This window comes from Hippoglossus stenolepis, chromosome 13 (genome assembly GCF_022539355.2).
Source record: "Hippoglossus stenolepis isolate QCI-W04-F060 chromosome 13, HSTE1.2, whole genome shotgun sequence".
Taxonomy (NCBI): domain Eukaryota; kingdom Metazoa; phylum Chordata; class Actinopteri; order Pleuronectiformes; family Pleuronectidae; genus Hippoglossus; species Hippoglossus stenolepis.
The window spans coordinates 19,995,438-20,008,808 of NC_061495.1; the positions used below are offsets into that span (position 1 = coordinate 19,995,438).

At 41.6% G+C, this 13,371-nt stretch overlaps 1 protein-coding gene across 2 annotated transcripts in view; it reads left to right on the forward strand.

Moving 5' to 3' along the window:
* slc49a4 (solute carrier family 49 member 4) overlaps positions 1 to 8,508 on the forward strand; it is a 47,404-nt gene extending 38,896 nt beyond the window's left edge. For both annotated transcript variants that reach the window (XM_035175496.2, XM_035175497.2), the window contains exon 9: positions 6,734 to 8,508. In XM_035175496.2, the coding sequence (XP_035031387.1) occupies positions 6,734 to 6,849 (116 nt within the window). In that variant the 3' untranslated portion in view covers positions 6,850 to 8,508. The remainder of the gene's footprint in view (positions 1 to 6,733) is intronic.
* The last annotated feature ends 4,863 nt before the right edge of the window (positions 8,509 to 13,371 follow it).

Sequence of the window (13,371 nt, forward strand, 5' to 3'; positions counted from 1 at the left end):
CACACACACACACACACACACACAAATCAATCACAAGTAGAGTAGAACTCATTAAAAATACATTGCGTATCCTCTGCTTGACACTTCTCTCCACGATGTTGAACTAAAGCGGCTTGGTGCGGTTGAAGGTGCATCTCATTGTGTTGCATGTTATGGGTTTGGCTTGTGTGTGTGTGTTTGTGTGTGTGTGGGCGGGCAAGCAAGCGTCTGATGTGCTGAGATGGATCCTGACAACTTCCTTGTGGCAGCTGGAGAAAAGATCAAACTGGCTTGATGGAGGCTTTCGCTGCAGTTTTCTTCACTTCACTAACCCTGAAGTTGACTAAAATACACAAATTAGTCTTTTTAAAGCAGGTATAAAACCATCAAAAAAGCAATGGACCCAAAACCTTGAGATGAGTTTGCTTTTCTCTCTTCTTGGTGTTGCGTTCAAAGTCACAGACGCCAGAAAACAGGGAGCTTGTGCTTTTGACCTCATTTGGAACCAGAGTCTGCCAAGTAGTGATCGTGGTAGGGACTAGGGATCATTGGTTACACGCTCGATCAATGGCGGGTCAGTCTCAGCTCTCATTATGACGTTTCATCTTGTTTTTATATCATCAAATAACCAAAATTAACACTTGTTCGTACATCAGTGTGATAAGAACTACCTAAAATGACTAAATGACTAACATGGATGGACCTATATTGCAGCTAGCCACCGGGGGGCAATCTAGATGAGTCGGCGTCACTTTTGGGCAGCTGTCATGTCATCCATCTTCATGTCCACCATTGGTCTCACACAGTAGAAAGGACATGACATTGATTTTTACTCGTGTCTACTCGAATCGATGGTGACGTTAAAACACAGATATTGTACAGTCACTGTAGCGAGGGAATTGAAGACGTGCATGTTTCCTGTCCTGTTTGGGAAACCAGCTGCAGTCTGCTCTCCTGAAGTGATAACTCCTGTGAAGATGAATTGGATTATTATGTGAAATTCCCCTTGGAAGTTTTCTAGTGGGCCGTTTCATTACTATAATTTCCTCTCTTGTGTCCCATAATGGATTTGTAAAAAAATATGCAGACTTCAGAACTGATAAATTCTCCCTGAGCCTCATCTTTTCGAAACCCTTTCAACTCCTGATATTGAAAATTGGCAACTTTTGCCTTCAAAGATTTCCATCTATTTCCAGTTTATAGTTCATTTTAGGGTTTTCCCTTTGGCTGCCCATTGCCTCGTTATGCATTCTAAATGATGGCTCTTTATCCCCTGCGAGGGAAGAGACGTTCGTGAATTTAGCACCATGTCCATTTTAATATCCGTGAGAGGCCCGGTCTTGCTTCAGTGATCCCTAACTGGCCTCTTGACTCTGTTTTCATGTTTCTAAAATCTCCCCTAAGTCTCATGAATCATGTGACTCAGAAACATGAATGGAAACCTCTGGGTCGTATATCCACGCTTGTTGCTCTTTCTCAATTTCATCTTCTGCGTGTTTGTGTCATTTAGCCCGGAGCGTTGAGTGCAACACAAAGCAGCAGAAGGGTATTGTGGAGCAGCAGAGCCTCGGAGGTTCTGTGGAGGAAGGAGGAAGATGAAAGATGAGGCGCGAGGGGAGGGGTAGCGCCGAGTTTCCGTTCGGAGACTTCTGCATTAGGGGTAAAGCAGGAATTATTCAACACGGAGAAATAATTGCTGCAGTTCTTACGTCCCGAGCACTTTTTTTCCTCTCTTTCTACTAAACTTTGCATTCTCGTCTGAAGTGAAAATACCTTTGCAAACTAACTTTTTCCACCTGCCCCGTAAAGACCACGGAGGCGTTTAAACAACACAAACAGCCTCAGTCACCTCTGGGAGAATAAAAAGCTTCTCCTTTTTTTCAGTTTGGAATCGCGACAGTTCAAGGCAATGCTAGCGGGGTAAATACACAGTAAACACTTTCAAAACACACGTCAGACTACGGTAAATATTTCCACATGCATCATAATGAGAAAGTTTCGCGGGTGGTCATCACACAGCTTGTCCATGTGTCTCTAGGTGCGACCCCAGTCCTCTCAAACGAAGGCTGCAGTCGTAAAGGAGAACCAAGCCACATTAATTATAACGCTGCATTGACCTCAATTAAAACTGATTAAGGCCATAATTCGCCTGTCGACTCCTGTCTCTCTCTTCATCTGTAGCTCTGTTCTGCTGACAGAGAAAGTAATAAGCTGTTAATGTGATGAACTGTTCACTCTGACGTCCTCTGAACATCACCACACAGTCACAGTGATCCCACTGTAGTTCTGGGCACCAGTGACCCGTCAGAGTTTCGTTTGTGGCTGATGAGTAATTGGTTAAAACTTATCAGAACAGTTTTCATCGTTCAATGTCACCCGCCGCCATCATCTACCTCTCCCCTCAAAGTCCAGCCTGCCCCTGATCATCTTCCTTTGTTGAGGGATTGTGGCATTCCAGGTGGCAAGAGACTGATGGCCGATGCAGAAAAGGAGAGGTCAAAACTATAATAATTTCAGCTGTAATATAATAAAGTTATTATGTTATTTACATAGCACCTTTCAAAACACAGTTACGAGGTGCTTCAAAAGTTAAAAATGAAGAATTGAAGGCAAATACTAGGACCCAATTAAAAGTATTTTGAGATCACACAACATTAGAACAGAAATATAAAAATAAAAATTGGACAGATGAACACTAAATAAAATAAGTTCTAAAATGAAAAATATTTTCAGTTATTTTAAGTCAGTAAGATCTTTTATGAAAACAAGGGGAAATTCATCTTTCACCATTTATCATAAAACTAGCAAAGTGAGAAAAAAGTGATGCTCCACCTGCTGTGGTTATTATTATTATGTTGTCATTATTATTGCATTTTCTGTGATTCCTCCTTTGTGAGTCTGTTTCCTGCCTTCCAGATCACAGATACACAAAATGTGTCACAGTGTCTTGTAAATTCTTGACTAGCGTCGCAGGTTGCTTATTTAGAAACAGTTTTCTAATGAGCGAGCGAGTCGCTGGGTTGTCAATGTTGACGCACACCCACAGTGAGGAGTGAGAGGTGGTGGAGGATGACGTTCATTTCCTTTCATCCTAACAACTGGAATAGAGGATATATTAAGATAGATAGATAGATATAGAAATAGATGTGTTTTAGCTTCAGCTCGGATTCATAGTTAAAGATATAAATTTCATACCCCTCTTCTACTGTAGGAAAAGTCTCCTCTTGTGAAACTGACAAAGGTGATAATTAAATCTCAGGATTTTGACCTGAGGGCGGTTGCCATGGCACCGCTGTGAGGACCACAGTGCTAAAGTCAGGTAAGGTGGAAGAAAAGAAAGGACAGAAAAGAGACTGAAAATGAAATACAAATATTACCTCGTTCATCCAGGTCATGGTCCTCCAAAAAAAGTTGACTCGAGGGCAAACTGGTATTAATTGTAGATACTTGATAACATTTCACCTCTCATCCAAGAGGCTTCTTTAATTCTGACTGACTCAGGTATTTAACCTGAAGGAGAAGGATAACCATTCACATGGGGCAGTTGTAGCAGTTTAAAAGGTTATATGTATTATTTCTTTTTGTTTGAAATGACCGCCACAAAATCAGCACTGATCATACTTTCATTAAATGAGTTACATTTTTCTTCATAGCTGTGCACATTCATTCATTAATAGACACACACTAAACACTAAATGTCACTTAACATTCAGACAGCACTACAAAATGGCGACCTCACTGTATAGTGATTTTTGACACAGCAATGGACTCAAAAATTCTGGTTCCTGCTGTGCAGACTAAACCACAACCCCAGAGTTTTCAACTAAAATGGGGCCATCTTTCCAAAAGGTTCAGTTTCAGGGGCTCAACTACTCTGGTTTAATTTGGACACTTGATGCGTTTTAAAATGAAAATGTATCGGAGTGGAACTGCAAAAGAAAAGACAGCAAAAGCCTCTTGGATAAGAAACGTCTTCAAGTCCAAGACCATGACCAATTGCCAACAATTCAACTTTTCGTGGATGGTCTAAAAATGTTTACCATCATCACCCCCTTCCTTGTCCACCTATCCGTCCACCCACTGCCTCTCCCACTCATCCCCTGAAGGTTACTGGAGCCAATCCCATCTGACACTGGGCAAGATTCAGCAACATGAATGCAAACTTAAACAGCCATTTAAATGACTCCTTAATGTGCTTTTAACAATCCGTATAATAATTAAATTAAGTCTAACAGGTGATAACAACCGGACACAACAGATGAAAACTATTAAAAGTGCGAAGTTAATGATGATTCTGACAAGAGATGTAAAAGATAAGTGTTTCAAAGTCAGTCCAGTTAAAAGTTTACAGGGCTGGAGTCGGAAAGATCTGTCCTTTAAACCGTGATCATTAAAATCTAATAATCAACTTTAAAGCAAGCCACTGATCTGAGGAGCCTCCGGAAACAGAACAAAGTGACTCCACTCATCTTTTTTTCCTTTTATCTTATTTGCTCTGATCTTTTCCCTTCGTCCCTCTTCCTCCTCCTCCTCCTCTTCATCTCCCCTCCTCTCTGTTTACTGTTCATCGAAACTTTCACACTAACTGTATTTCCTCCTGACTTTGCTGCAGGTGTGTCCTCAGAGATCCGAGGGGAGCGATTGAGCTGCTTGTTCATTTTCACCACATCGCCCGATTGAATCTCTCAGCAACACATTAGCATTCTTCTAACGCTGTCAGAAACAATCACACATAAACAGGCCGTGTGTCTTTGTCCGGGGCTCACATGTGAGACAATGAGACAAAGTTAGACGCAGAAGATTTTAGGTCAGTTAAACACAACTCCATTAACCCGTCTCCACTCCGGGTCGCCCCCTGTCTGGCTTACACGCTGCTGATTAATGAGGCTGCTTCAGGAGTCTCGACACCTCGCTGCAGACACCCTCACCCAATCCCTCACCTTCATCCACTCCCAAGCCCTTGTCTCCACCTATCTCTTACCCCAATTTATCCTTCACTTCCATCTCTGCACCTTTTACCCCAGACTCTTCCTGAAGCGACGAGCACACATAGGCTTGTGTCTTGCAGCCGAAAGTTATAATTTACCACAAATCGTCTGCATCCAACCACCAGAGTCTTCGTGCATTGATCTGGTGCTCTCTTTCGGCGAGGGCGGTTGATTGGCCAAGTTGTGAAAAGCCGGCTGAGTAAAAGTCGAGGCAGGTGCTGAGTTGAAGCACACTGTGCCAGCAGGGCCCCCGGGGCTCTGCTGCAAACACGACCTGATTTCTCTATATTTAGTCTGGCTCGTTATCGGGGCCCCTGAGCCGCTGCCGCCGCCCACTGCCGCCGCGTCCTGGCTGAGTGTTGGCCCTCGCCAGGCAGGGGCACAATCTGCGTAACGTCTCTGTCAGCAGGACAAAACACCTGTGAGTTGTCGACAGGGCCAGTTTCTGCTTCGGTTTTATAGATTCGGGCATTGTGCTGACGTGACGCCGATGTCAGGTGTGATTGCGTGTTTGTGCAGGGCGAACATAAAATCCGAGTGCGTTCATCACGGAGGCCGAGAAGACGGAGAGGTTGCCTGTGTGCTAATGAGTCAAGATGCCGGTGGTTCTGCTGCGTAGCGAGCTTCCCGTCTGCCCTCCACACTCTGCGTTATTGCAGACAGCCCGAGCTCCTCTCCTGTGGTTAATGGAGCCTGAGAAGAGCTGAGAAAATAGAACACCTCATTCTGCACCATGTTTAGGTTCAAGTGTAGGTCCGTGATAATGGGGACCACTGCCAGCATCATTGAATAGTTCAAAATCAGGAGGCTGTGCTTATTTCCCATATGGTGTGTCAGGATTTCCTATTGATTAGTCATTAGTCCCATATGATTCTCGTAAATTATTCAAGGTCGCTTTGTACAACCTGTCGTTAGTTCACTGGGGATACGAAGATGACTCATGTTTCATCATGAACCAACGCATGGTCACATGTTGTCGTCTGTTGCTTTGTGCTGAGGCAGGTTGAAGTCAGTGCTCATTAGTCAGTATGATAAACTTTATTACAGGCTCTAGACCCAATAGCAAGACATACACCATAAAGAAAAAAGAAAACAGATACATAAACACATACAAACATACTCTTATTCATGAGAGTCTTAAAAGGCACCCATACCAATGTTTCCACAGATATGATTGATATCTGACCGAGCTGCACCTGGGGCTTGTGAGCATCATTATAATACAGTATGATCTTTGTTCTATTCAACAGCCAATGCATGAATCTGATATGATGTCACCTGTTGAATAATTGATTTGATTAATGCGTCTGTTTGAACTACAACAAATATTATGTACACACATATTACCGACGTTGGGTGGTGAGGCCTCTGGCTCACAGCTTTTCAGTTCACCACTAAGGTTCTGGATGAGGCTAAGAGCCTGGCTGATATTATACTATGAATTTATAAATGTCTAAGATTATTCCTTAATTGGAACTAAGGGGACTTACCCAAATTATGAAAAACAGCCCCAGAGCCAAAGTAAATGGGTGTCCACATACTTTTGTCTATATTCTGTAAGGTTATTTAGTTCAGAGAAAGAGGAAAAGAAAAAAGGTGAAAGTACAATTTGTTAAAAATGGAAAAGAGGAAAGTTGTGACCTGCAGAAGTGTCTGTGAGGAAATGAATTCATTTTCTACCCCCATGTATCACTGAGCGCTAAAAAAAAACTAACCCTAAGCATCTCTCTTTTTTTCTCTCTCTCTCTCTCTCTCTCTCCATTCAGAGCTGTCGTGGCTCAACTGGTGTCTAACGGGCTCCTGCGTCTTCAGCCTCGTCCTCATCCTCTGCTTCAGGGAGTCGTACGACCGCCTCTACTTGGACGTCTTCGTCTCCGTGTGACGTCGCAGGGGACAAAAACTCTTAACGACTTGATAACAAGGGACTGAATCACTTTTCTTGCACAAACAAAAGGAGAAAGGGAGGTGAAGGGAAAATGGACACTCTTTTATGATTTTAGGATGTAAATGTACATATATTTCGGTGACAGTGATGATGGATTGCTGTTGTGCGGCTACTGAGAAGAACCGCAACGCGATTCCACATCAGTGTTTACTCTTTATATGTGTTCAATTCAATGCCATGTGACTGTCTTAACATGTTATTACCTGTTTTTATATGTCAGTCTATGTTTTATTGTAAACTATTTTTTGTTTTAACCAGGAACGGCACGAAAGACTGTTTACAGATAATATAATATTTAAAGTTGCTCTCAGTGTCGCCGGCTGCTCCGTTCGCCATCCTCCCTGATTGTCTTTAAAATAAACTGGACACTGTCTCAAAGCTCACGCGCCGGACGTCACTGACTCCAGATCAGCGTCAGGTGTCGTGAGAGAGCTTCATCAGCCAATCAGCGGGCCTGGCTGTGCTGGGTGGAGACAAACGTGGGACCTCCTGCTGCTACAGACTGACCCGATGCTTCTCAGCATAATGTGAGACTTCCTGTCATTGAGAGGCAGGTACTTATGTTCTCGTCAGCTTCTCAAGACAAATATGCAAAACTGTGTCGAGGTCGATGATTGGATGACAAGCCGCCGCTTTTTTCCTACCAATGAATTGTACACGTGGAAGTCATCACTTCACTGTTCAGATTGTTTGCGGACAAAAATTCATTGTCAATTGTGTCCATTTCTGGGAGAATTGCTTTTTAATCAAAAGGAATCATGTTAATTTGTTTTCTAAACTTTGTAATGATTTGTTCTCCTCAGCAGTCTGCCAGTATTTATTGGAAACGTCTCAACACTAACACCATTAACACTCAGCTGCGTAGAAAATGGTTATGAAATTGACACGGATGCGACACACTGAGGGAGATTGTTTATTATTACAGTCAGGAGGATTAAATCATATTGTTTTGTAATTGCCAAGCTGCTCCTCCTCCAAAGCACCAGCAGGTGTCTCTGCGCCAACTGAGAGTTCACTGAAGAAAAAACAAACCCTGAGGTAAAATAAAGAAAAGGAAGTTCCCATTTTCATGGATTCTTTGACTGATACAACAGGGGCTGTGACAAAAAGCAGCTCAGAGTCGAGAGGGAAATAACCACAAAGAAACACGTGAAGACAAATGGAAAAACATCTGTCACTCGCAGTCAAACTTTCTCTCTGACTCGTCCATGACTTCTCTTTGTGTCTCTGTCTTGCACAGCAGCTAGAAGACGTGTTTTAATGTGATCTCCTGTGGGTTACGAGGCAGCTCTGTAACGTGTTTCCTGGTGCTTGGTGTATTTTTTTATTTTGTACTCTCACTGTACAGAAAAAAGGTTTGTCTTTTTACCTCTTTGACGTGTTGCCTTAATTGCCCAGTGCAGTGCGTTTTGTCTCCCTCTCCTCCACACTGTGACTATAATGTCTGTATATAGAGTTAAAGGTCATGTTCTTCTGTTCACTCTGCTGTTTCCTGGGATCTTGGTTATAAATGTCCTTGTTCTGTGGAAAGGAAAAGAACAAATGTGACTGTAAAATATTTCCAGCACCTTATTAAAATGAACATTTTAAGAATAACTTTCCTGTTGTTAACGAGCGTTATCATTATGAATATTTATTTATTTAGTGGCTCGTACATTAATAAACGACATTTCCAGTTGGTCCCGGTGTAGATATGCACATCTCAAACATTCCGGAAGCTGAACGTCTGAACTTCATCGTTTCATCTCACATCCAGTGCTCGAGAACAACACAGTAGGAAATGTTTCACAGTCCAAATGCATCGAGACGGAGAGTTATTTTATTATTTTGCCTTCATTTTCACAGCAGAGCTTCTTACTCAAAGCTCGTCTGATGTGCCTGCAGCTCTTGTGCCTTTTGGTTCCATTCTTTTCGGTGTGTTGTTTGTACAGATTTCCCATTTTCCTTTACAGATGCAATGACCAGAATTGAATAAATGCATTAACTTGTTGCTTTTGGTTTAAGGAAACATTTAAAGCAACGTTATGCAACTTTCTTAGCTTAAAACAGCAGCTCCATTAAAACAAAACATGCACAACACATCCTGTGACTTTAGACCCCAGAGAGTTAAATTCATGTTTCCGAAGCAAAGGGAGGGGCAGATTTTACGGGGAAAAAAACGTGGTTCCGGTAATGGGTGAAGCTTCAAATAACTCTGATGACATCATCTACGTTATTTTCTCAGACGTGACAAATCGGCTCAGAGTCACAGATGACATCATGGAGTAGGTCATACAAAGGCAATAATACAGTAAACGGAGCTAGATGTGCGATATCGGTGGATTTACTCTTTAAACCAACTAATAGTTATATGTTTGACATCAAGAAATGACCCCTACATATAATAATAATAATAATAATAATAATAATAATAATAATAATAAGTAAAACAGATAAATGAAAAAACATTTAGACAATACAATAAAAACTATAAAACTTTAAAAACTTGGTTGATGTTTACATTGTACATGACTGAAAACACTGGGTTACTTCTATAAGCTTTTCAACAACATAAAACATATTATCTCTTTATAATATGAAGATTAAACAGCTGTCAGTCAATGTAAGATTGATGGATGGTTCCAGTGCTGAGTTTTGGTTTATTTCCTTGTTGTTTACATGTGTTTGACAGACTGAGCCTTTAAGCAGCAGATTACTTCTGGCTCTGCCGGGACCTGAACTCATCTGCTGTGTTATTTTGGCGGCTCAGTAATGTTCTCGCTCATCGTTCCGAGGCAGGAGCGCAGAAAGCCTCCGAGGACTCCTGCCTTCTAGGAAATCTTCCTGCTCCTGTCTTACCTCAAACACAAATCACCATGAGCGTGAGGGTGACCTGCAGCCATGACCTCACTCAGAGCTCCCCTCAGAGCCTGCATGTATGGTCCCCCACCTGGTGGCCCAGCCGGGGATGAGCTCATACTCCGTTTCTTGTGAGAACAACCATCTCTGAGTTGGCAAACGGAAAGAAACGAATTCCAGCCTGGTTCCACTCAGCCTCACTGGTTGTGTGTGTGTGTGTGTACACGTAAAGATGCTGTGATTAATTCAGCCTCATCTATATAAGATCATTATTCCCTTTGTGATCCTTTGAACCGGCGCCATTAAAGCTGACAGGAACTCCTGACCCGGGACTCAAATTCGCAAATGGCATGACATGAGATCAGATTGGGTGGTTTAAGGTTGGGTGTGCCGCAAATTATTGTTTGGCATTTACAAAACAGGCCTGCAGGGATGTAAAAGGAATCCGCTGTTTTATGGTGGTCTGCTTTTGGTTTTAGAGGAGCTGTCACACGCATTCATCACAGATCCTGCAGCGGAAAAGAGAAGGGCCTTGTTTTGACTTTTCAGTTTATTGACACAGTTTCCGCTCGCTCCTCTTCTCCTCGTGCCTCAGTCCCCTGTGTTCTCTGTGTGAACCACCACAAATCTGATGTATAAAATAACAACTAGGCTAAAGCCAATATGTTATTCATTTAAACATTTTATTGTTGGTGTGTTTGTTATTGATGGTGTAAAATAATTGAAGATATAGTCCCAAGGAAAGTTGCTTCAAATGGTTTTAAGACAAACACAAAAAGTTTTAGTTTTTACTGTGGAACTACGTAATGTGTTTGTGATGTTAGCAGTCACTGATGTGGGATCATGTTAAATTGATCCTCAAGGATTTAAAGTCATAAATACACGGAAAAAAGAGTCATAACACTAAATACACAGAAAACCACAACATGCAGAGACACAGATATATTTAAACATGATTTGGAGGAATGAAGTTGCCAAAATACAGAAATATAGAAATAGAGATATATAAATGAAGGAATGTAGAAATCAATGTAGAAATAGATAGATATAGAAATTAATAAATGTAGAAATGTAGAATTAAAAAAACTAAAAAGTGCAGGAATACAGAAATGTGGAAATACAAAGACAAATAAATGTAGAAATTAATAAATATAGAAATGAATTATTATGAAAGTGTGTAAAAGGATAAATGCACAAATGCAGAAATAATCTTTTTCGGCACCAGATTGTATTTGTTTATGTTTGTCTTTAACAATTTATCTCTGCATTTATTTATTAACGAGTAAATAAATACATGCAGAGATGTGTGGTTTGTTTTGTTTTTTTAAATGTTGGCAGTTTTGGTTCTTAATAAACCCAGAGAGGCATCAAAATCTGAATAAACCCATTTAACTCTACATCAAAAACGAGCAGCAACCATTTTATTTGCTTTGAGGGAGGTTACGAGAAGAAAACAAACACTTTTACAAGGAGGCCTGTGTGTAAGCAAATACATTCAACTCCTCCGTCAAACACTTTCAGCTGGAGTTCAATTCCAATTTCTTCCTCTGGTACTGTGGATGTTGAGGGTCTCTCCGGGAGCAGACAGAACCACGCAAAGGGGAACAATCGTTTTCTTTTAGTCACAAGTGATTTCTGTGATCGGGTTTATGTTGCATTGTCCTGTCAGAGGCCGTGAAAGCTGCAGCCTGGCGACGAAAGCTGGTTCTTTCATTCTTTTCTCGCATTTGGCCGTTGTGTTGCCATCCGCCGCTTGTTTTCCCTTCTCTTGTGACCAAAAACTCACGTGTGTCTCTTTTCTACTGCTGCACCTCAGGGTCTCCTTGGGCCTGCCTGAGCTCCACATGTCCCTTAATTGACTTCTCTGGGATTATGAAAAATGAGCTGAGCTTTCAAATGGCTCATTTAGCAGGGCTGCTATCACGGCGCCCGTTACTTTATCTTCAACATATTAAAAAGTGCGAGGTGCTCTTGATGAGGAGCGATGGGCTGCGAAGGCTCAAGCTACCGGCGTTTGACAGCTGGCCGCTAATTCGCCAATTCATCACCGGTGAATTTGAGGTATTCGGCCGCTACTGTGGGAAAACACAACATATTAAGATATAAACGCTCCAGCAGTGTCTCTAAAAACCAAAGGACGGACTAATGGGAGATGTAAGTAAGACGCACATGTGTGAGTGTTGATTCAGTGCAAGCAGGTCACAGGTTTATGGGCTGTGACAGTCAGGGTTGGACAAACTTGTGTCGCGAGCAACATATTAAACGCATGTATCCTCATTATCACAGCTTCCTCTGAATGAAAGCACTGGCTCAGTGTATCCACACAATCATTACCCTGCAATATGATTCAAACTTCTCTCTGAAGTTAATGTCATGCTTCCCGCAAACTTCATTGAAACAAATCCAGGGGAAAAGCTTCTGAAGTTAAAACCTATTCTCAACAGTAACGTCCTTCGGTCTGTTCCTCTGCAGCGCAACAGTCAAACACTGTCGAGTGAAACACAAAAAGGGAATTTCGCACCAAAGAGCTTTGAAAAAAAACTTGTAATGAATTTTTATGAAGCCTTGAAAAGATGGTGTGAAAAGTCCACTGGTTTTACTGCTGAAAAACCGCCTCATCCCAGGAGCCATCACTGAAGTGAACTCTAATAAACACTCATCATTATGTCTCAGGACCAACTCATAGACATTTACCTTGAAGTGCAACTGCTTATACTCCTGCAATATTTTTTACGGTGCCCATTATGCTGCTTATTTTACGATGCTCTTATTATTCTGTTTTTTATCTTTCTTAGTGTTATTCATTTATTGAATTTGAATGTGGACAGATGTGCATGTAGGAATGTGTGTGTGTGTGTGTGTGTAATGTTTTTATGGTGAGGCACAGCAAATTTAGTTGTACTATTATGTGCAATGAGAATAAAGCTTTTCTAAATCTAACATCAAACCATAGAAACTGCACCAACCACAAAGCTGCATACAAAAGTCTTGGCTAAACAGATGTTTACAGCAGCACTTTAACATGTCTATATAAAAACAGCCCTTTTTTAGCCTTTAATGTTGAAATCCAGCACAGTTGAACTGTATATGAGTATATACACAACTGAGAAGTAGTTTATTGTGGCAGCATGATTTTAAAAGTTTCTTTGGACTTTTTGCCCCCCCACAGATGTTTTTATATTTAAGACAGCGAGGCCAGATAATCATTACAAGGCCTTGTTAAAGCAGTTTTTTTTATCTCGTCCATGTTTTTTTGTGTATGCAATGGCTGCAACGCTATTTATCCCTGAAACTCCAAAAGTGTTCTGTGGACTCAAACACTTTACCCGCACCTCCTTCGGCACCTCCTTCGGGCATAGTGCTGAGTAGATAATGAGTGTATTTTTATTTTGGGGTGAACTATCCCATTAAAGAGACAGGAGCATAGACCAAGCCGGGAATCATGGGTCATATCCACCTTTCAGCTGAGATTGGTACAGACGTTGTTTTTTCTCCACATGAAAACAACTTAATTTCTCAGACTAGGAATTAATCACCATGTGTTGCTGCAGGGGGCGCTGTTGCTCAGTAACAGAAACATTGTTGCTTTACGGGCATCTTTCGGAATCATAGAGACTCACA